This window comes from Schistocerca piceifrons, chromosome 3, assembly GCF_021461385.2.
Source record: "Schistocerca piceifrons isolate TAMUIC-IGC-003096 chromosome 3, iqSchPice1.1, whole genome shotgun sequence".
Lineage (NCBI taxonomy): Eukaryota > Metazoa > Arthropoda > Insecta > Orthoptera > Acrididae > Schistocerca > Schistocerca piceifrons.
The window spans coordinates 143,968,320-143,993,684 of record NC_060140.1 but is presented as its reverse complement, the minus strand read 5'-3'; the positions used below and the strand labels follow the sequence as shown (position 1 = coordinate 143,993,684).

The 25,365-nt window shown below is 38.7% G+C and overlaps 1 protein-coding gene across 2 annotated transcripts in view; it reads left to right on the top strand.

The window, feature by feature from the left end:
• Positions 1-22,004, top strand: part of LOC124787837 (nicotinamide/nicotinic acid mononucleotide adenylyltransferase 1) — a 111,362-nt gene extending 89,358 nt beyond the window's left edge. For both annotated transcript variants that reach the window (XM_047254778.1, XM_047254780.1), the window contains one exon: positions 21,307-22,004. In XM_047254778.1, coding sequence (XP_047110734.1) covers positions 21,307-21,336 — 30 coding nt within the window. In that variant the 3' untranslated portion in view covers positions 21,337-22,004. The remainder of the gene's footprint in view (positions 1-21,306) is intronic.
• Positions 22,005-25,365: the final 3,361 nt, after the last annotated feature.

The window sequence follows — 25,365 nt, the reverse complement described above, 5'->3', positions numbered from 1 at the left end:
GCCACTATGTTATCTGTTGGCTGATGATGCTGAAACCATTATCAGTACATCTACTATCCCCCAGTTGGCATATACTGTCATCGAATCAAAATCATCGCCATCTTTCCAGGTGTACTAATTTTTTTTCCCCCCAGCAGTGTAAATAGTATTATTAGTCTTGGGAACATATCTGGCTTTCTTAACTCCATTGCTGATATCTCTACATTTTTGCTTCACTTAATAAAATAATGTCATTTCTAATTTTATATCTGATCCCTTCCTTTATGTGATTACCACTCTCATAGTGATTGTACTATAATGGCGTGCTACCACTTAAGTGAGTGTAGAACTACATGTGTTATTTCAGATACCCTACACCAATGTTCTGTTATACAAACAAGTGAGCTATCAGTAGTCTGCAGTTCCATTTCAAGCTGTTGCACTCTACTTCTCATGGACTGGATATTTTGGTGGAAAACTGAGAAACACTGAGCACTGTTTATCTTGGAGACTTCTCATTTTTCTAGCATTGATCTAAAAAATTATTTGGATGAGGAGGTATAGTTTTCTTGTCATATATTTCACTATCCACTGTTGCTTCTATTGATTCCTCACAAGCACAGATGATGGTGCTACTGCTTCTACCTCTTTTAATAGTGCTGTCTTTTTCCTGTTGAAACTAATGATGGAACTGCGACTATTGTTTTCATTTTCAGTTATTTTGCTGGGTTGTTATCTTCCCCCTCCCCTTCTATCCCACCTCAGCCCTCTTGTCATGTGTGAAATCTGCTTACTTATGACAGTGCATTTTGCATTTTTAAAATGTCTTTTGGGAAACTGATCATTGGCACTTCGTACTTCTGTACTGACACATGGCTGTCTCACAAGATCATGACATTGCAAAATATTCATAACTATGACATTTGTACGCGTGAGCTTTTTCAGACACTGTTTTTGATTGCATGTAGCACTGGCCATTTCATTTTTGTAGGTATCATTTGAGCCTCCAAGGAGTAGACAGAGCAGTTATTGTGTAGATTTTTAACCACGTGAAGGTGTAATCATCTTCCTAATTTCAGCAAGTGGGGCCCCCGGCTTCATTACACCACACACATTTACATTATTTTTCTCTTTTAGTTTGCAAGTCCATGATCATGACTGTCTGAGAGCACAAGCAATTTGTCATTATGAGATTTCTCAACTCCAGTATTTTGAGTTTGGACATTTTTTGTATTGTTTCATTTAACTACACGGCACTTCATATCTGTTTTCCTTAAAGGTCACAAGTGCACAATATCATCTGCATATGAAATAGTTGACTGGATTTTATCCGTATTGTACCTCTCTTGTCTTTTTTATATCAGACTATGCAGTGCTAAGTTAAACAGAACAACAGAGAGACAATCACCATGTTTCACTGCAGCTGTTAAAGTTAAATCTCTTGGCCATTTTGTTGTTATTCACACATGCAGACATTACACTGAGAAAAGGACAAAGACTGTCCCTCAGTACTATTAATTTGAAGACCCTTTTCATGAATTTTCTGGCTCAAACTAATGAAAATGTAGGCATGGGTAACATTTTTAACATTGTATCCACTCTGAAACTCATTCTGCATTCTAACAGGTGTTATGTGTTTTGTGTTGAGGATTCCTTGCACTACAGCAAAAGTCACTGAAGCAGATGGAACTTTCATATTTAGTCTCTTCTAGCTCATGTACTATTAATATTGTGCATTGGAGTTTGAACGGTAACTTATAAATTTGATGACAAATCATTTCTATTGTGTCCCTTGCACATTTTATTGCTAAATCAGTGGTTTCCTTAAAATCTACATAGAACCTCAAGATTTCACTGTTGCACAAGGAATGAGCCTCTTGCACTCACTCAGTCTTGAATAACATTCTTGCCAGCAACAGTGAAGCTCTTACAAGTTTTTGCCCTCACAATTAGTACCCATGTGTCAGTATCTAGGTTAGAATTTGAAGGTAGAATTGCTGGCCATTATTTAGCTCCAGGAGAAATGCCAGTACTGCCAATAGGGACATATAAAAGTATACAACCCTACAGTAGCTATCAAAACTATTAATCCTTTTCTCAGAGAGAAGAGATGGATAGATTGGGGAAGGTTAAAAAGGAAGAGCAGGTCACTGAGACCCTAGGATAAGAGGACACCCTAAATGCGGGAAGCTATCATCTTGAGGTCTGAGTGACCTGCTCTTCCTTTTTAGCCTTCCCCAGTCTGTATCTCTGTCCTTGCCAAGGAGATCCTTAGATATACTTGTTGTCTAAGGACTGGTTTGATGTAGCTCTCCATGCTAGTCTATTCTGTACAAGTCTCTTCACCTCTGCATAACCACCAAAACCAACCGCCATTTGATACTAAATACTGCATTCAAACCTTGGTCTTCCTCTACAGTTTTTATCCCTGAATACTTCCCTCCATTCTCAAATTGACAATTCCTTTATGTCTCCAGATATGTCGTACCTACTGATGTGTTCCTTTAGTTAAGTTGTGCCACAAATTTCTTTCTACCTCAATTCAATTCAGTACCACCTCATTAGTTATTCTATCTACCCATCTAATCTTCAATCTTCTGTAGAATCACATCTCAAAAGCTTCTATTCTCTAATTATCTGAATTTCCCAGAATAAAATGTAAAATTTGTATTGTATGCCCATTCTTCCAGCAATTGTCATGTAGTTGATGGGAGGCTGGAAGAAGAGTAGAAGTTGAATAATTGTACAGAGCTCCTTACATCAGACAAAATAATTTTAAAATCAATTAAAAGTGGAATCACACTGCCTTAAGGGAATATACTACCTTAAGGGACATCATTCTCTTATATAAAACTATCTGATAATACAATACTGACTGTATATTTTAAAAAATCTGGGGACAGGAAGGACAATAACAAAACTCAAAGATGTGTGTGAAAACCCCATACATAAGTTATTCAAGAACATTATTTCTTGAAGTAGTGTTGTGTGCCTTCTTGAGGTTGAAAAACATGCTTAATAAAGCCTGTTCTGTAGCCACCTCTAGCAGAGCAGGTTATCAGTGGAGGAATGAATGAATGGAGTCATACCTCCTGGACCCACACTGAAAGCAGCTAAGAAGCTGTCTGGATTCTAAATTACTGATAATGTGATCATACACTTCAAAGTCTTTCCCATAAAAACTGTGGAGGCAACACTATGGTAACTACTCAAGCACATGTTCTATCTCAAACAGTTGCCATGTCCTTACATTAATATTAATCACCCATTTTAGACATAACATCTCTGGTATTTTGGCAACTGTGCATGAAACACTAATCACGATGCTATTTTCTCCCCAATTCATTTCATTATGTCCAGAATAGCTTCTCAATCTACCCATTTAATCCATTGCATTATTTTGTAGCAATACATTTCAAAAACTTCTATTCTCTTCTTTGTCTGAACTTCTTACCATCCACATTTCAGTTCCACTCCAGACAAATACGAAAAGAAAAGACTACCAGTACCTAAATTTATATTAGAAGTTAATAGATTTCTCTTTTTTAGAAATCCTTTTCTTTCTATGGCCAGCGTGCATTTGGCATTTATAACCTCTGTACTGTATCCATCACCAGTTAATTTCTTACACAGTTAGAAAAATTCATTTACCAACTTTAGTGCTTTGTATCCTAAAGTAATTCCCTCAGCAACGCCTGATTTAATTCAGTTACATTCCATTTTCTGTTTTTTACTTTTTTTGCTGTTCATCTTACATTCTCTTTTCAAAACACTATCCATCCTGTTCAGTTGTTCTTCCAAGTCCTGTGCCATCTCTGACGGAATCATAATTTCATTGGCAAACATCAAAGTTTTTAGTTTTTCTGCCCTAACCTGAAGTCCCATTCCAAATCTGTTTCATTCCCTTCATGATCATTGTTTCCCTTTCATATCCTTGAAATCAAACATGTCTTCTGTGCCAGAATGAGATTTCCACTCTGCAGCGGAGTGTGCGCTGATATGAAACTTCCTGGCAGATTAAAACTGTGTGCCGGATCGAGACTCGAACTCGGGACCTTTGCCTTTCGCGGGCAAGTTATCTACCATCTGAGATACCCAAGGATGACTTACACCCCATCCTCACAGCTTTACTTCTGCCAGTACCTCGTCTCCTACCTTCCAAACTTTACAGAAGCTCTCCTGCAGAGTGAAAATGTCATTCTGGAAACATCCCCCTGGCTGCAGCTAAGCCATGTCTCCACAATATCCTTTCATTCAGGAGTGCTAGTTCTGCAAGGTTTGCAGGAGAGCTTCTGTAAAGTTTGGAAGGTAGGAGATGAGGTACTGGCAGAAGTAAAGCTGTGAGGACTGAGCGTGAGTTGTACTCGGGTAGCTCAAATGGTAGAGCACTTGCCCACGAAAGGCAAAGGTCCCGAGTTCGAGTCTCGGTCTAGCACACAGTTTTAATCTGCCAGGAAGTTTCATATCTTCTGTGACTTCACCATCTACGACTTTTTCATTTTCCTGTAAATAGTTTGTATCAGTATTTTGCAACAATGAGTTATTAAACTGATAATTCGATAATATTCAAACATGTTAGCACCTGCTTCCTTTGGAATTTGAATTATTAAGCCTGTAGGTATTTTGCATGTCTAGTAGCTTGCACACCAAGTGGAATATTTTGTCATGGCTCTCTCAAGGATCTCAATACTTTGGATGGAATGTTGTCCACCCCGGGGGTCTTTCTTCAAGTTAGGTCTTTCAGTGCTCCATCAAATTATTCTTCTAGTACCATATTACCCATCTCATCTTCATCTACTCCATTTTATTTTTATATAATATTTTCTTTAAGTTCATTTCCTTTGTATAGCCTTTCTATCTATCCCTTCCATCTTTCAGTTTTCCCTTCTTTGCTTAATACTGCATTGCCTTCTAGGCTCTTGATATTCATACAGCTGCTTCTCTTTTTTTCCAAAGAGCTCTTTAATTTTTGTATAGGCATCATCTATCTATCTCCTAGTCATGCATGCTTCCATAGCCATGTTGCACTATCAATCATCCTCATGTTTAATCTATCTGTATTCCGTTTTGCCTGCTTCATTTGCTGTGGACCTACTTCTGTATTTTCTCCTTTCACGAGTTGAACTCAATATCTCATTTTGTCCAAGTATATTTGCTCAGCCTTGTCTTTTTGCTATTTGGTACTTGCTGCCTTTGCTATTTCATCTCTCAAAGCTACCCATTTGTCTGCTTTTCTCTGTTTCATCCAATTATTGTCTAATGCTCCCTCTGTCTTTGCTGCTAAAATGCATTCACTATGCTGTTCATAGTAACTTAACCACATTCGTTTTTTTATTCATTATTAGACATAATTCTGCATTATCCCAGTTTGATTTTGTATTTATAACTATGTACTCTTGTGACCAGATGTCGTGTTCTTCCTGCCACCACATTTCACTAATTCCTACTGTACCTTAAGTTCAGGCAATCCTTTCCCTTTTTAAATTCTCTAACTTACCTACCAGATTAAGGGATCTAATATCCCTGCTCCCTGACCCCTGATGACAGCATCCTCTTGAGTAGTCCCTGCTTGGAGATCCATAACGGGGATGATTTTATGAGGGGCATTCAATAAGTAATGCATCAAATTTTTTCCTGAAAGCAGGTTGGTTTTATTTAGGATTCCAATACAGCATATTATTTGCCATTCTTTTGGCTACAAAATCCTGTTTTTGAGCATAAACTCAATGCAATGTGACAGCCTTACACCATCTTACTGGGAGAGCTTGTTTGCCTGCATGGTACCACTCTACTGATTGACATCAAAACCAACATCTTGCTGCATCATTAATTTCCCTGTCACCCATGTACTGCTTCCCGCAGAGTGCATCCTTCATTGGGCCAAACAGATGGAGATTTGGGCTGTAGGGCGGATGAGGAAGAATAGACCACTGAAGTTTTGTGAGCTCCTCTCAGGTGTGCATTGTCATGGAGATGGAGAAAATCATTTGCATTTTTATGGCGATGAACATGCTGAAGTCATCTCTTCAATTTTCTAAGAGTAGCACAGTACACTGTAGAGTTGACAGTTGCACAATGAGGGAGTACATCAAACAGAATAACTGCTTCAGAGTCCCAGAAGACCTTTGCCATGACTTTACTGTCTCAGAGTGCAGCTTTGAACTTTTCCTTCTGAGGACAGGTGGAGTTGCGCCACCAGCATTGCCGTTTTGGTTCCAATTTGAAGTGATGAACCCATATTTCATCACCTATGATGATGTTTAGCAAAAAACTGTCACAATCAGCCTCATAACGCACAAGCTGTTCTGCATAGGTGGTGCTTCATTGCTCTTTATGGTCTTTCGTTAGGCGGCAATGAACCCAGGGGGCACACACATTTCAGTACCCCAGCTAGTGGATGAGTGTGTCAGCACTACCAACAGTGACACCCAGTTGAACAACAATGTGATCCATTGCTCACCTTGAATGAGAGTGTCTGCATGTTCCTTCATTGCAGGTCACTACTGTGTGCAGCCGGCCAGCATGTGGAAGATTGGTCAGATTTACACTACCTTGATACGATGATGACAGATGCCCCATCCAATGGCTCACCATGCTTTTGTTCACTGCTAGGTCTCTGTAGACATTCTACAAGCACCTACGAATATCTTTGATGATTTGGTTTTCGGCCAACAGAAACTCAGTGACATCTCTCTGCTTGGAACACACCTCCTTTGCAGACACCATTTTTGAAGGCTGCATATAGCATTGCCACGTATCAGAACTTCGTGAAAATTTTGGGGCTGAAGGAGTAATATTCCACAATGTTCCATGACAAATTGCGCATTTTTTCGACTGAAACTGTCTGAGGAAAAAAAAAAGTATTGCATTATTTATTGAACACGCCTTGTACCTCCAGAATATTTTACCCAAAAGGATACCATCGTCAGTAAGCCATAATAAAATAATGGCTGTAGTTTGCTTTTGCTTTCAACTTACAGCCAATCCTAGTCATAACTCTCTCTCTCTCTCTCTCTCTCTCTCTCTCTCTCTCTCTCTCTCTCTCTCTCTTTCTCTCTCTCTCAAAATGATTCTTTTGTGGCATTTGTTATATGGTAAATATTGTCTTTCCAATAAATCCCATCATCTGTCGCATTCCACAAGAAACAGTAATACCTTGGTTTATACTTCACATGTATAATTAATGTCACTTATAGTAATGTAATTTGAAACATGTTTAGTCTCATGTAAATGTTCCTGCTCTTTCACACTCAATTTAAAACCGTTTACATAAGGATGGGGTTATTCGGAATACAAGTCTCTCACACCAGCAACAGTTGGTAGACTGCACATTGCAGAAGATCTGAATCCATCTCAAAGAGATACTTCATGTTGTTGTTGTTTAATAATTGGTAGTCCTCAATTCCTTGCTCTGTTGCCATCATAGCAAATTTAAAATGCTGACTTCGATTCTTTTTCCTGCTAGTTGTGATGGTAGACTGCAATAAAATTTTGCAACACGTGCAGTGTAGTGCCAATCATCAGCTGATTTATACATCAGATCTCATGAAAAGTCAGATAGTGTATTGATCCCTCATCAATGATGATCTCATGAAGAAAGTGCAATTCTTTGAAAATTGTCACTTTTATGGCTATGTAAATTGGCAGCTAATTTCTGCAAATATCCATAGTTTGAACACTTCAACAATCCACAACATTGTTCACTCACATATATCTACTCAACAGACAGCACACTATTTTGCATTTATTGCAGCAAATGTGATGGAAGGTGTTTGACCATGCGATTTCTAATACTTATTTTACTTCCTCCAATTTTTACATCTTTCACATTTTCTTGACGCTGCCCAATCACATAAGGATCTCGTATCTGGCGATGAACATCTTGAGAAATAGCTGAACGACTGCTGTATCCATTGTAATAAGTGGTCCAAGCAGTTATGTTCCATTTCTGTTTGCAGATGGAAGATTTAATTTCTGGTTATCTTAGTACAATACACAGAGACGACAAAAGTAATTGGACACCTCTTAATATTGTGTCGGACCTCCTTTTGCCCGGCATAGTGCAGCAACTCTGTGGGGCATGGGCTCCCTAAGTCAGAAGTCCCCTGCTGAAATATTGACCCATGCTACCTCTATAGCTGCCCATAATTGTGAAAGTGTTAACAGTGCAGGATTTTTTGCTTTTGCTGACATTTCTATTATGCCCCATAAAAGTTCGTGGGATTCATGTCGGGCGATCAGGGTGGCCAAATCATTTGCTCGAATAATCCATAATGTTCTTCAAACCAGTCAGGAATGATTGTGCCCAGTGACATGGTGCATAGTCATCCATAAAAATTTCATTGTTGTTTGGGAACATGGAAGTCCAGGAATGGCTGCAAATGATCTCCCAAGTGGTCAATCAATCATTTCCAGTCAATGATCTGTTCCATGCAAACACAGCCCACACCATTTCGAAGTCACCACCAACTTGTACAGTGCCTTGTTGACAACATGGATCCACAGCTTCATGGAGTTTGCAGCACACTTGAACCCTACCATCAGCTTTTACCAACTGAAACTGGGACTCATCTGACCAGGCCACAGTTTTTGTGTCATCTAGGAATCAACCAATATGGCCACGAGCCCAGGAGAGGCACTGCAGGAGATTTCATGCTGTTAACAAAGGCTCTCACCTCGGTCATCTGCTGCTGTAGCCCGTTACTGACAAACTTTGCTGCACAGTCGTAATGGTATGGTCATTGTAAATCTCACATTAATTTCTGCAGTTATTTCACATTGTGTTGCTTGTCTGACAACTCTATGGAAAGGCTACTGCTCTTGGTCATTGTCAGCAGTTCACCACTGTTTTTTCTGTGATTGGAGGTGATGCTTGAAATTTGGTATTCTTGGCACACTCTTGATACTGTAGATGTTGAAATATTGACTTTCCTAATGATTTCCAAAATAAAATGTCCCATGCATCTAGCTCCAACGACCACTCTGCATTCAAAGTCTGTTAATTTCTGTCACATGGCCTTAATCACGTCGGAAATGATTTCACATGGATCAGCTGAGTACAAATGACTGCTCCAGCAGTGCACTGCCCTTTTATACCTTGTGTATACAATACTAACTTCGTCTGTATATGTGCATTTCACTATTTCGTGGCTTTTGTCACCGCAGTGCATAGTGGCCACTGAAAAAGCAACAACTGGAAAGTATTTTGTCTTCCCTAAGTCAATGCAGTAACAGACAGATAAAGAAGTAGATCATGAATGTTGGAAATTTGAGACAGTTAACTAGATGAAATTAGTGATACTGAATCTTGGGCAACTATAATTTTTAAAAATTTGAACAGAAGAAAGTGGTAGCTAGAATCAGTCTTCATACATGTTGCAGTAATTTTTGTCCATGTTAGCTAGTACCCTGCCTCTTGAATCCTATCTCAAATCTGATACAAGAAAATGAAGAAATTGATATATAAAAAGAAAAGGGAGTAGGTGAAGATGAGATGGGAGATTCTACACCGGAAGAAGAATTTGATGGACTACTGAAAGATATAACATGAAAAAAAGGCATTTGGGGTAGATGACATTCCCTCCAAATTATTGAGATCCTTGAGAGAGCCATATCAAAATTATTCCACTTGGTGTGCAAACTACATGACAGGCAAAATACCTGCAGACTTAAAGATTGTACTAATTCCAATCCAGAGAAAGCAGGTGCTAAGAGATGCGAACGTTACTGAAGCTGTTGAAAGCATATCCGTGAATTGTTGCCAAACTAAAAAGTCTGACAGAGAAAATGTTGAATTTCTGAATTTCGAACCTCCCTAAGATGGACTGTAACTCATACCACATTCCACAGAAGTACATACAGAGTGGCACAAGTCATAAGAAAACTGAAAAATAATAAACCAGTGAAGTACAACTGAATGGTTGGATACGCATTTCTCAGATTTATTACTCTGTCAAATTAGTATGTGACCTCTTACATTCAACAACTTCCTGTTATCATTAGGAATTATCCACAGGTCATGTGGTACTTCATTTAGTTGGCCAAATTGTCAAGAAGTCACTGATCTTCGTTATGCTACCGGAGATTATGTCAATGTCTGTGATGGCAGAAATTAGTAGTGATGCTGATTCCATTAGATGGTAGATAACTCATCTTATTTCTCTGTAGCCTTTCAGCATCAAGCTCCTTTTTTGATGTACCACTAAGAGTACAGCTGCCACTTCGTTTGAAGTTGTTGCACATTCTAATGCCAACTGCTTCTTTGATGAAAAAATGGTTCAAATGGCTCTGAGCACTATGGGACTCAACTGCTGAGGTCATTAGTCCCCTAGAACTTAGAACTAGTTAAACCTAACTAACCTAAGGACATCACAAACATCCATGCCCGAGGCAGGATTCGAACCTGCGACCGTAGCGGTCTTGCGGTTCCAGACTGCAGCGCCTTTAACCGCACGGCCACTTCGGCCGGTGCTTCTTTGATGACTTGATGACAGAATTCCAGTAGGTAGGTGCTGGAGATAAAACTTTCATTTTCTCAAACATAATCATATTTTTTGAGGCTGTGTGTAGCAACAGCATATTTTGTCAAAATTGCAAAGTTTAATGTGGTTGAAACTTCGAGTTCAAGTCTCGGTCGGGCACACAGTTTTAATCTGCCAGGAAGTTTCATATCAGCGCACACTCCGCTGCAGAGTGAATTCTGGAAACACCCCCCAGGCTGTGGCTAAGCCATGTCTCCGCTATATCCTTTCTTTCAGGAGTGCTAGTTCTGCAAGGTTCGCAGAAGAGCTTCTTTAAAGTTTGGAAGGTAGGAGACGAGATACTGGCAGAAGTAAAGCTGTGAGTACCGGGCGTGAGTCGTGCTTCGATAGCTCAGATGGTAGAGCACTTGCCCACGAAAGGCAAAGGTCCCGAGTTCGAGTCTCGGTTGGGCACACAGTTTTAATCTGCCAGGAAGTTTCATATCAGCGCACACTCTGCTGCAGAGTGAAAATCTCATTCTTAATATGGTTGTATACCCTTATTGGTGCATCAAAACATGTGCTTGATCCTTAAAGACTAGAGAGAAGTAAGCTAAGTTATCCAGCATCTAACAGAATCATTATCGCTACTAATCTTCCATAATCATAGATATCAACATAACTTCTAGTAGCTTATGGAACTTTTGTGACATCATGAAGCCTCCATTATATAATTTGGCCAACTGAATGACGTACCACATGACCTACAGATAACTGTTGGTGGTGATGACAGAGGAAACTGTTAGAAGCTTGAGTTTATATACAAATTAGACATGGAGAGAACCTGTTAAACAATTATCCAAGAATTTCACCACAAAAAACTATGTTCTCACAATGAAATGGCTGCTAAGGTGATAAAATGGAATGACAGAAGATGTTAAGAAAGTTAAGGATGAAATATGGAATATGAAGAAGGTACTGGTAGCTCTGTAGCATACAACAATACAGCCATTACAAAAGAAATATGAGAAGAAGGATACAGAGGTATATCTCTACATCAGCTACAAGAAGAGGACATTACCAAATGGGCTTCAGGAAAGAGTAAGGATACAAAGAACATATTTGCTTGAATGAACTTACAAAATGCAGGGCCATGAAGAACAATAAAATTATAGTAACCTACATGGACCAGAAGTCTTGTGAGTCAGTTGACTGTATGGCATTAGGAGGATCCTGGAGGGGGGCAGGAAACGAAACAAGAAAAAAAAATTAGACAGTATTATTGGAGAACATGTAATCGAATTGCTGTGAAACATAACATATGATAGAAGTTCTTTTCCCTCACAGTGGTCCTTACATTGTCTCAGGCTTTACCTAGAAACTAAATAACTAGTAGTTCAAGAGTGCTATAGAGACTAATAACCAATGCAGTGGTGGCCTCTAATGATTTGTATAGAGGAATGAAGGACAACAGGCCTTAGGCACTGTTTACACTGTCAACTTTCTTTGACAAATCGTTTGTAAAAGCGAAGACCACACTCTATTATAAAAAATACAGTGGAAGTACTCAAATGCAATGTCAAAGATTTTTTAAACATTTTTTATGTAATATATTTGACTAATAAAGCAGGGAAAGTTGTGGTTGAGAATTATGAATGATTTAGGAATAAAGGAGATGACTTACTGAAAGGCAGAAACACTGCATCATTGATAGGTACACAAACAAAAGCTTGGCTAGCTTTCAGAATGTACTTCCTTTTTCAAGCTTGTAGGAAAAACACGCACACATGCACGGACACACACACGCACACGCACACGCCTGTCTCTCTACTTTGTGCTCAGTCGACTGAGCACAATGTAGGGAGACAGATGTGAGTGAGTGAATTTGTGTGTGTGTGTGTGTGTGTGTGTGTGAGAGAGAGAGAGAGAGAGAGAGAGAGAGAGAGATATTAATGTCGTGGATTTCATGAGCAAGAAAACCACAGTGGTTGAGGTGGAAGAACAGGCGTAGAAGAATTTGACATATAGTGCAAGACTAGTCAGTATGCTAGAACTGAGAATTGCCTACAAAAAGGTGAAGATGGTGAACATTTCTGGTGGCTCGAAAACAAAAGAAAGCATCATGCGAAAGAGTGAACATATTGAAATAAGTAGAATTATATGTACTAGGAGCAGTACAGGGATTGAAAAAGGGGGTCAAGGAGATGACAACCTTAACAGTGGATACAAGTATAAGGTACTACAATGCAACAATTAGGAAAAAGTATCACTCACAGTGAGGAACATACTGCTGTACACAGATTATATAGCAACTGTTTGAAGACTCAGAGCAAAATCCCTAGAGAAGGAGAAAAATCTTTAAGAAGGTAATTGACCCATTAAAGATATTTTAATTTAAATGCAAGTCCTGTGCTTTCTCTGGTAAATGAAGTTCATTTAGTGTACTTACTGAAGTTTTAAGGAAACAGTTGTATTAAGCTACCATGTTTTGCGTAAACAGGTCCATCAAGAAGAATCCTTTACATTGTCTTCCGTAATCTGTAACATATAAGACTTATTTATTCATTAATGTTCATTCCCTTACAAAAGACTTCAGTGTCCTGATGACAGTAAGGAGAATTACTGAACTAAATCTGTTGTCTTTAATGGTTTCAACACCAAACAATGATTTAGTAGCCTTCTACAGGAAGAAGAGTTTGTAGTTTACATATAAGAAAGGCATTAGATTTATTTCAAACTAGTATAAACATTTTATGTTTTATATTTTATTGTTACAGACATGTAGGCTGGTAGAGGACCACAAAAAGCATCTACTTGAGATGATATTTTCTCAAATACCATGCTATTTCATCTCATCTTTATGCATTTTCTTCCTTACATGTAATCAAGTTGTTACTGAATTGAATTTCTTGACTTTTAGCCTGACTTTCCACTTGAGTACTTTGCACTTGAAAATTTGTCTTGTCTTGTATATCTGAGTCAATTATATCAGCATCCTTCAGGTCTTTTCTGGCTTCAATGATCCACTTCTTGTTTCTAACACTTTTTGCATTTGCTTCAAGATCTGTGTAGTTGTCTTGGTGTCCGGCGTTCTCTTGATATGTCCTTAAAATTTCAGTTGGCTTTTCTTCATGTCATGTACTGTGTTAGATATCTGTTTGGTTTCTTGTCTAGTCCTCAGTCTGTTGCCTTCTTCTTTCTTACTGGGCCCCAAGATTTTTCTGATGATTCTTCTTTCTAATTTCTTTTTATTTTCTACTGTCCTTTCTGATCTGTGACCAATGTTTCTGACACATACAAGCTTTCTGGGTTGATGACAGTGTTGTAATGTCTCACTTTTACATTATGTTGGTAAGTAATGGATGAAATAACAACTGTATATAAAGGATAGGTTGGTACTCGCCACATAGAGGTCACAGACAGACAAAATGAAAGAGACTTCTAAAATATTAAGCTTTCAGACAAAGTCCTTCTTCCCAAATAGACACACACACATTCACATAAGCACAACTCACATACACTGGCGATGTGTGTGTGAGTTGTGCCTTTGTGAATGTGTGTGTCTATTTCGGAAGGAGTTTGTGCAAAAGCTTAATATTTTAACAATCTTTTTCATTGCCTCGTCTATGTAGTGAGTAACAATCTATCCTTTCCATATTGTTGTTTCTAATTATGTTGTTGTTATTGTGGTCTTCAGTCCAGAGACCGGTTTGGTGCAGCTCTCCGTGCAATACAGTAAAGCTGCATGCCCTTGGGAAAAATTATGGCTGTAGTTTCCCCTTGCTTCCAGCCGTTCACAGCACCAGCACAGCAAGGCCATTTTGGTTAGTGTTACAAGGCCAGATCAGTCAATCACCCAGACTGTTGCCCCTGCAACTACTGAAAAGGCTGCTGCCCCTCTTCAGGAACCACACATTTGTCTGGCACCTCTCAACAGATACCCCTCCGTTGTGGTTGCACCTATGGTACGGCTATCTGTATCGCTGAGGCACACAAGTCTCCCCACCAACGGCAATGTCCATGGTTCAAGGGGGAGGGTGGGAGGGGGGGTCTAATTATGTCATAGGCAAAATCTTTTTTTATACATTCATGCTCATAAATTAAGGAAAATGCTGACACATGGTGAAACAACACCCTGGTGGGCAGTTTGCCGGTTTAAATCACCTCAGGGTATGACCATGCTTTGCATTTGACCTGCGGTCATCGCACGGTGGTGCTGGCAACAGTTCACATACGCAGCGGTGTGTTGGTGCATGACAGAATACGGTGAAGCGAATAAGTGTGCAGACGTTTTCAGACGTGCTAATGGTGACTGTATGTTGAAAATGGCTCAAAGAACACACATTGATGACGTTATGGGGGGCAGAATACTAGGGTGACTGGAGGCTGGTCAAACACAGTAGGTCATAGCACGGGCCCTCCATGTGCCATAAAGTGTGGCCTCAAGATTATGACAACGATTCCAACAGACAGGAAACTTGTCCAGGTGTTACAGTACGGGACATCCACAGTGTACAACACTACAAGAAGACTGATATCTCACCATCAGTGCCTGCAGACGGCCACAGAGTACTGCAGATAGCCTTGCTCGGGACCTGACCGCAGCCACTGAAACAGTTGTCTCCAGACACACAGTCCACAGACGACTGAACAGACATGGTTTATTTGCCCAGAAACCTGCAAGGTGCATTCCACTGACCCCTAGTCATAGGAGAGCCCGTAAAGTCTGGTGTCTAGAACACAGTACATGGTCATTGGAACAGTGGTCCCAGGTTATGTTCACGGACGATTCCAGATATGGTCTGAACAGTGATTCTCGCCGGGTTTTCATCTGGTGTGAACCAGGAACCAGATACCAACCCTTTAATGTCCTTAAAAGGGACCTGTATGGAGGTCGTGGTTTGATGGTGTGGGGTGGAATTATGATTGGTGCATGTACACCCCTGCATGTCTTTGACACAGGTCAGGTGTATCGGGATGTCATTTTGCACCAGTATGTCCATCTTTTCAGGGGTACAGTGGATCCCATCTTCCTCCTGATGATAACACACGGCCCCATGAGCTGCCATCTGGAGGAGTACCTTGAAACAGAAGATATCAGTCAAATGGAGTGGCCTGCCTGTTCTCCAGACCTAAACCCCATCAAGCATGTCTGGGATGCTATCGGTTGATGTATCGCTGCACGTCTTCAAACCCCAACAACACTTCAGGAGCTCGGACAGGCACTGGTGCAAGAATGGGAGGCTATAAACCAGCAGCTGCTCGACCATCTGATCCAGAGTATGCCAACCCATTGTGCGGCCTGCGTACGTGTGCATGGTGATCATATCCCGTATTGATGTCGGGGTACAGGCACAGGAAACAGTGACGTTTTGTTGCACATATGTTTTGGGATAGTTTTCTCAACTTATCACCAATACCATGGATTTACAGATCTGTGTCATGTGTGTTCCCTATGTGCCTGTGCTATTAGTGCTAGTTTTGTGTAGTGCCACGTTGTGTGGCACCACATTCTGCAATTATCCTTAATATATTAGCATGAGTGTAGGTGTTTCCAGTCTTTCCCCATTGATCTACTCATCAATCAATTTCTCTTTTTGTGAGCTTCTTTCTCTATCCCATTTGCCAGTACCATCTCCCCAATACTTGAGTTTGTGAACTCTCTTGATCTCACCAGATATTGTCATGATATTTTTTGGTGCATCTTTTTGGTGTGACATGTATTCTGTTTTCTTGAAGAAGCTCTGTTGTCAGATTTTTTCAGCCTTCTCTCTCAGAATCTCAATTTGCTTTATTGCAGTTTGTTTGTACTGCCAGATGATCAGTGAATACCAGACAGCCAATATTTAGTCCTACAGTTTTCCTTCCTAACCTCATTGGTTTATACATAAATTCCCTGTATCTTCATTTTTCTATCCATTCCAAGACAACTTTGACTAATAGTATATTTAATAACTGGTGAAATACCAATTCTCTGTCACTGTCCTGTTCTAATCTCAAGGGACTCTGATAACTAACTATCCCATGAATTCAGTTTTGGGTTCGGTAATGTTCGGTGTCTTCTCACTGAGGCCCCACTCTTCCAGTACTTGAGTCAGCGATGGTCTGTCTATAGAGTCACATGCCTTTTTGAAATCTACAAAGGTGTACAAGGTCTCTCTCCTTCTCATTGCTTGGTATCTCAGGACTGCTTTTAAACTGAGTATCTGTTCAGCATAGGATCTTCATGGTCTGAAGCCTGCTTGGTATTTTCCTATCTTATTTTCCTGTGGAACTGTGTCCTTTCTAGCAAGCACTGTAATTGAATTTTGTATGTCACAGGCAGTAAAGATATCTCTTTGTAATTGTTAAGGTCGGTGGTTATGCGCAAGAGTGTGTAACAGTGCATTTCCATCTTATGGTATTACTTCAGTCTCCCATATGTTTTGTTTGATATCTGTTACTTCTCTGATGGTATTCAGCCCAGCTTTGTGTAGCACTTCAGCTACGATGCCAACTTTTCCTGCTGTTCTATCATTTTTCAGTTTCATGATTTGTCTCTTGACCACCAATTCATCTGTTGCTCGCTTTTTGACTTACCATTTCTCTTGATCTCTTAGTTACTTGGGACTCTCTCAGCCAGTTCAGGGAAATTCAGTAGTACATTGAAGTATTTCACCATTGTGTCACAGTTGTCTTTGTTGTTCAATACTTTTCTGAAACACTGATTCTGTTCTTGATATGCTATGATCCTGGTTTTAGATGTCTTTCATGTTATAGTTTCAGACTTCATTTTAACTGATTCTTTTCATATTCTCCGGATGCCTCTTGTCATTTGCTTTCTCGCCTCTGCATACATTGCCAGACTGACTTGTGATTTGGCAGTGTTCCATTTGTTGTATGCTATTTTCCTGTCCTCAGTTGCTTTATTACATGTGTCATTCCTCCATGGATGTCTCTTCTTTTTACTGTAAGAATTTTCTCTTTCACTGATTATCTTCTCTTTGAATTCTTCCTGTGTCATGCCTGCCTCTTCCTCCTATTTGTCTTTGATCCTTGATAATTTTAATTTTGCCATATCAAGCTGCAGTATCATTGCGATCTTCTTGTTCATTCTGTTTGGTGTCAGCCTAATTTTGATTCTTGTGAGATACTGACCAGTGTCTATGTTTGCCTCTCTTCTAATATGTACATTCAAGATTTCTCTGTGGTTCATGTGTGTAATTGTTACATGGTTGATTTGGTGTTCTCCTATGGATTTGACCAGTGATCTCCACCTATTAGTTTTCTTGATCTCTTTCATGAAGTGAATTGACATAATTCTCACATTGTGTTGTCTCTGGAAATTCTTGTTAGCAAATCTATATCCTGGGCATTGTCCTCTTGTTCCTTTGAATCTCTTTTGTCTGACTAGTAGTGAATTTAAATTACCTAATAAAGCCTGAGCATCTCCTTTGTGAATTTGTCTCATGGTTTTCTCTAGTTCATCCAGTATCTATCAATTCCTTCTTTGTCTCTCTTGTTAACTTGATTTTAGGTGCATTTGTGTTGATTATTGTGTAAGACTTCTTAGCACATTTGAGCCTCATCATCATGAATCTGTTGTTTATTGGTTTCACTTCTGTTGCTGATCAGAGCACTGGGTAAATAGAACTAATGTGGTTAGTCATGAACTAGGTGTACATAATTAATTGCATTTGGGTACTTCCACTGTATTTTTTATAATAGAGTGTGGTCTTCGCTTTTACAAACGATTTGTCAAAGAAAGTTGACAGTGTAAACAGTGCCTAAAGGCCTGTTGTCCTTCATTCCTCTATACAAATCATTAGAGGCCACCACTGCATTGGTTATTAGTCTCTATAGCACTCTTGAACTACTAGTTATTTAGTTTCTAGGTAAAGCCTGAGACAATGTAAGGACCACTGTGAGGGAAAAGAACTATCATATGTTATGTTTCACAGCAATTCGATTACATGTTCTCCAATAATACTGTCTAATTTTTTTTTCTTGTTTCGTTTCCTGCCCCCCTCCAGGATCCTCCTAATGCCATACAGTCAACTGACTCACAAGACTTCTGGTCCATGTAGGTTACTATAATTTTATTGTTCTTCATGGCCCTGCATTGACTAATAAAGCAGGGAAAGTTGTGGTTGAGAATTATGAATGATTTAGGAAGTCATCTCCTTTATTCCTATCATTGGCAAGCGCTCTACCAACTGAGCTACTTAAGAACAACGTATGACACGTTCTCACAGTTTTACTTCCACCTGTACCTCATCTCCTACCTTCCAGACTTCACAGGTGTTCTTCTGCGAAACTAGCACTCATGGAAAAATTTATATTGTGGAGACATGGCCTAGCCACAGCCTGGTAGATGTTTCCAAAATAAATTTTTCACTCTGTAGAAGGAGGATGCATTGATATGAACCTTCCTGGAAGATTAAAACAGTGCGCTGGACCAAGACACGAACTCAAGACCTTTGTCTTTCATGAGGTAGTGCTATACTGACTGACCTACCTAACAATGACAGACAACATGTCCCCACCGGTTTACTTCAGCCAGTGCCTCATCTCCTACCTTCCAAATTTCAGAGAAGTTATACTGCGAAACTTGCAGGAACAAGTTGGTAGAGCACTTTCCCAGGAAAAGCAAAGGTGCCAAGTTCAAATCTTGGTCCAGCAGACAGTTTTAATCTCCCAGGAAGTTTCATATCACCGCACACTCCACTGCTGAGTGAAAAATTCATTCTGGAAGCACCCCCAAGGTTATGACTAAGCCGTGCCTCTGCACTGTCCTTTCCTCCACGAGTGCTAGACCTGCGAGTTTCATAGGAGAACTTCTGTGAAGTTTTGAAGTTAGGAGATGCGATACCGTCAGAAATAAAATGTTGTGAATGGGTCGTGAGTCCTGCTTAGGCAGCTCAGTCAGTAGAGCACCACAGAGGGCAAAGGTCCAGAGTTTAGTCTTGGTCCAGCGCACAATTTTAATCTGCCAAGATGTTTTAAAGGATCTGTTTGTTTACATTAAAAACAAACATTCCTCCAAATGATATGCTGTGAAACTTTACTGTAGAATAAGTAAGTGTTCTTAGTAAATCATTTCAGAGACTGATAATTATGTGGAAAATCCAGAACAGAATACAGTATGTAAAAAAGAATAGATTGTTATCCACTAAATACAAGAGGTGATGGGCAGCAGCAGACCTACACATAAAAAATTGGAGAAATTGCACAGTTGTCAAAGATTTTCTGCTGCACCAATAGATACAGACACGACTCTAATCCCCAGTCAGGTGGCAGTTTTAGGGGAGAAGATTGTGTGTGTGTGTGTGTGTGTGTGTGTGTGTGTGAGTGTGTGTGTACATAGACTTATCGACAGTTATTTTCCAATTACTGTCATCAGAAATTGGCTATGTCAGTAAACTCATTTGCTGACTGTACTTATTATTCTACTTCTGTTGTCCAGCCATTATTGTTCTTCATTTGACTCTGTAATGCATGACGGACTTCTTATTGCTGGTAGTGTTTCCACTGATTGTCAGTAATCTTCATCAAATTCAGGTTGGCATTATACTAATTCTTGCTGTCATTTTTTGCTTTGTCTTTTATTCAGATTTACTGCAATTACCATTTGAGTTACATGAAAAGCTGTTATATAACATATTAAATATATGCCTCATAAAGCTTATTTCAAAGCTTATTTTGTGTTCCTGATGCTCTGTGAAACACTTACAAATGCAGTATGATACTTGTACTGTGCTGGCTGCTACCCAATACTATTTTTTCTTTCAATTTTTTCTTTCTAAGTTATCATGTGTTATGTTTAGGCCACAACCAGTTAGCACCAGTTCAGAAATTCATAATGCTATTCCCGTTTCTATGTAATAAACAGCTAAATGTGGTTCAAGAACTCTGGACTGTGTTTTATCACTAGTGTAATCACCAATCAAGTTGTCCATATTTGTGGGATCTTTAATAGTATGTCTGAGTGAACCTCCATCTGCCCTCATCCTGCTTAGCAGACACGGAACTGACCATCATGTGCACTTTCCATATATAATTAAAAAAAAAAAAACACCATTAGCTGAGTGGTCCTCATGTTCTGAAAAAAAAAAAACATTAATTATAATGCAAAAGACATAAAAACAGTAGAAAGGTAATGACTCAGAGCTCTCATTTCTTTAAGGTGTCCAATATTATTTATGGTTCTTGTAAGGTTACGTTTTTTCCATCTTCTTTGCATTAGGTTGCTGATTCACATATATTAATTTCACTTTGAAGTAGTATAGAGCAATTCAAAATGGATATAGTGATTACAAAAAGAGCTATAACTATTTAATGCATGGCGAAACAAAAATGTTCTGTGTGCCTCTCATTGGTCATGACATGCGAAAATCCATTTCACCCCATGGAAAGATATCCGTGGGGTGTCATTCCAGAGATCTGGGTGGCCAAGAGCAGAACACAGCATTGTCATATCCAGTACGTCCAATCCAATGGTTTCGAAATTGTTGATTTAAAAGTGTATGGGTCTCCATACCCCAATTTAAATATTAGATACTCTTTTATAATCTCTAAAATGCTTATTGGTGTATCTCTATGCACTACACAGTTACAGTAGTTTTAGTTGATATATTCATTTTGAATTACCCTGTATATAAGTTGAGAAAGTAATAAATACAGTGTAATAGTGTTTTTACGGTCTGTCTATAGAATTCCTGAAGTTCTATAATTTTCTACTGCCATTTTTACCATAAGTTTTTGAGAAAATTTGTACTACAATGTCAGATTACAATTGTTATCACCTAGAGCAGTGTTATGAACAATAGTACTATAGGAAATATAATTTGATACAGTAATGCCTGTTTGCATGTCTTTATTATTGCAGGGGCTGACTCGTCCTGCATGCCTTCTGTAAGAGACCTCGTACTCCTCATTGGGAAATGCAATCGACCCCCGAAGCCCATTGCTTCTTCCATGCCTGCACTAGTTTGATTGTTTCTCTTCCTTCACATTCTTGCATGCTGGAACAGGCATGTGCCCACACTTTTGAATACTTATTAGTAGATGTGATAATTTTTTATCCCTAATTTTTAGCAGTGTTTACAAATAAGATATTTGCATTAAAATGTGAAACTCAGATGTTATGTCTTTCACTCTAAATATTTCTATTGTTTTTGTATGTTCTTTAATTGGATGGAACATTCCTGTTTTAATCAGTATCATGTCTCATCCTGTGACACTTTTAAAACCAATGCTAATGATATGTAAATATAAAACTGCATGGTTTTGTACACCTCAGGCCTCAACATTCTTATATCTTTATTGAAGTAGCAACTTACTCAAAATTTTGTCATTTATCTTACAAGTAATTCAGTTTTATGCTACCACCTTTATTATTGGTGTAAGAGAAAAGTGAAATGTATTCATTTTCCTATTTAAAAATACTTTACTCAATATCTTTCAATATCATACAGTAAATGATGCAACTACTATATTAATGCCATGATCGCAGTTGCTTTAAGTCTCTTGAAATTCATAATTATATCACTTTACAGAAATGTCAATAAAGAACTGCAGCAGTAACATCAGATTAAAATTCTTGGTATAACTCTTTACTAATTTTTGGCCATGTTAATAAAAATATAAATATGATTCTTTTTTCATCATTTATTTGGATTTGAAATGAAATACAGTTTTTTAACACTGGGTATCACAGAATCAATCCAAGTAACACAATTGTTGCTTTATTCATAAACCTCTGAACAGTAATGGAAATAGGCCTCTCGGGAATCCACATGTAACAAGACACAGAACAATTGCTGTGACCGGTACAATTGGAAGAACAGAAAAAGCGTCAGTCATTGCTACTCTGCACACACACACACACACATATATATATATATATATATATATATATATATATATATATATATATATATATATATAATAGAGGGAAACATTCCACGTGGGAAAAATATATCTAAAAAGAAAGATGATGAAACTTACCAAACAAAAGCGCTGGCAGGTCGATAGACACACAAACAAACACAAACATACACACAAAATTCTAGCTTTCGCAACCAATGGTTGCCTCGTCAGGAAAGAGGGAAGGAGAAGGAAAGACAAAAGGATATGGGTTTTAAGGGAGAGGGTAAGGAGTCATTCCAATCCCGGGAGCGGAAAGACTTACCTTAGGGGGAAAAAAGGACAGGTATACACTCGCACACACACACATATCCATCCACACATACACAGACACAAGCAGACATTTATATATATATATATATAATGGAAGGAAACATTCCACGTGGGAAAAATTATATATAAAAACAAAGATGAGGTGACTTACCGAACAAAAGCGCTGGCAGGTCGATAGACACACAAACAAACACAAACATACACACAAGATTCAAGCTTTCGCAACAAACTGTTGCCTCATCAGGAAAGAGGGAAGGAGAGGGGAAGACGAAAGGAAGTGGGTTTTAAGGGAGAGGGTAAGGAGTCATTCCAATCCCGGGAGCGGAAAGACTTACCTTAGGGGGAAAAAAGGACAGGTATACACTCGCACACACACACATATCCATCCACACATACAGACACAAGCAGACATATTTATATATATATATCCATGAGTCGCCGGCAGATGGCATCACAGAGGTCACGCCATGCGAACACCTCCCACAGATGGCTGCCAGCAGCTGGCCCACGGTGATAAAATTAGCAGCTGATACAAACTAACACACACACAAACACACACACACACACACACACACACAGTGACAATGCACTCACATTCACCTGCACTAATAACAGGATACAGAACCAACATAGTGTCTTTTTGCATAATTAAAATTTTACTCTAGAAAATCTTGTTGTACAGGGTCATAATAAGTCTAGGCACAAAGTACAGCAATAGTTGAACATTGGCCTCAATATAGAAAAAAACGTTGTAATGAGCCACAAATAGTGGACAGATGTTACAGGTGGGAGCAAAAGATGTTCTGCACTTTGCTTACATTGCAGCTTGGAACAACAAGGCAGAGATTTTCAGATGTTTTGGTTATATGTTGTAGGTGATCTTAAGCAATAAAATATGAATACCGGAAATGACAGTATTGTGTTGCTGATTGCTGAGCACAAGTATCTTCAGTAGTGACTTTCATGCCACAGTTTGCTGGTATGTCTTAGTATTGTTTACGGAGCTTGTGATTTGGCATTTATGTATTCCTATTTCTGACATAAATCAGATGAGAATAAATCAATGCAGTCTGCTGAGGGGGTGTTATATTGGTGATTTACAGGGCTCTATGTCTACTAGATAGCACTGTGTGAGCTGGAGGAATACAATTTACATGGATATCAGAGAGATACACAATTGCATAGCAAATCTGTGTGAAAACTGTACGATGAGCATAAGCACATACAAGAAACAAATAATGGATGATTTTAAATTTGTCTATACAAAATTCTAAAAGCATGGTTTAATTCTGTAACTGTGCAAACATACTACGGCAGAGCTATGCAACATTTATTTTAAATATTTCCTTACTTTTCTTGTTTCCTTATTTACTCATTCTTTGGGCGCCAACAAGCAAAAGCATTTTAAAATTGGAAACCATCTAATGGCTCGTTTGTATTTAATAAATGCCAAAAAGAAAAACCCGTTGTACTGTCAGAATGTAGTAAATGTGCAGACTGCTAAAGATCTGTCAGGAAAAGGAATCGGTATGAAAATTGTAAAGAGTCATAGCATCATTTCATACAAGATGTTGTGCAACAATATACCTAAAATATGATACTGGAATTTTTAACTATGGTGAAATGGCTATTATTGTTACATAATTGTAGAAAGGAAGCAGATAGTCTTGAAATTTTTGATCTCATTTAGAAGTTACACTGGAAGAATTAAACCTTCACAAGCTATTTGTAAGAATAATTTTAGGACTAGCTAAGATTACAAGATTACTTTCAAAAACATCAAACTTATTAAAAGATGTGGATTACACTGCAGGACTGTTGGCATTAATCTAGGCATTCGCGGCTTCACTGGTTTTGCAACTGTGGAGAAAACCAGACAGATACTCTGACTGTATCAGCATATGTCTGACAGTAAATAAGATGCAGGTTAATGCTAGGAATGAAAGGGCTTAGAAGACTAAGAAGGTCTTGTTGTTAGGAAGTAATCAGGAGGACTAAAATGTAAATGCTGGTGCCTAATTTGTTGGATGCTGACTACTGTGTAACAATTGCAGAACCTGTGATTTAGACTCTATAGGAAAGAGTCTCAGTAAAGATCAACCTTAGCTATCAGAATTGGAGGTACTAATTTGTGGTTAACTGTCAGAACTGTTTAGTATGATAAAAACAATATTCTATGACATATAATATTTTAACTGGGCTGTTCTTAGAAAGATGATTCGAAAAACAGAGGTGCAGAGTAAATAAAGTTGCAATTGGAACACTTACCATTAAAGCAAAACAGCTTGAGCAGAAAAATAGGTATGAAAGAATACACATTCCATTAACACATAGGAGCATGTTAAATAAAAGAAATTACCTCCTGATTCAACACACTAAAGTGAAAGAAATACTGTAATGTTTGCTATGAGTCTCAGAAAGTCAAATGGTAATTACAGAAATAAACAGTATACCTCCATGGATACAAGCTAATAATAGCTTGGACCTTGAGTGAGAAAACGATTGTTTATAACTGGCAGACAAAAAACAACCTGATAATAACTTCATATCATAGAAGGGGCACTGAACTGAGCAAAGTATTCCTAGTAACCATATATCATAAATGCACTGTTGTGCAGCTAAGACCATAAAATGACTGCCAACCAGCAACCAACACAGGGAAGTGAGTGTATTTAAACTACCTTGCCCCAACTAATAACTTTTATGCAAAAGAGCTCAAGGAATAATTAAACTAGCTTAATATATT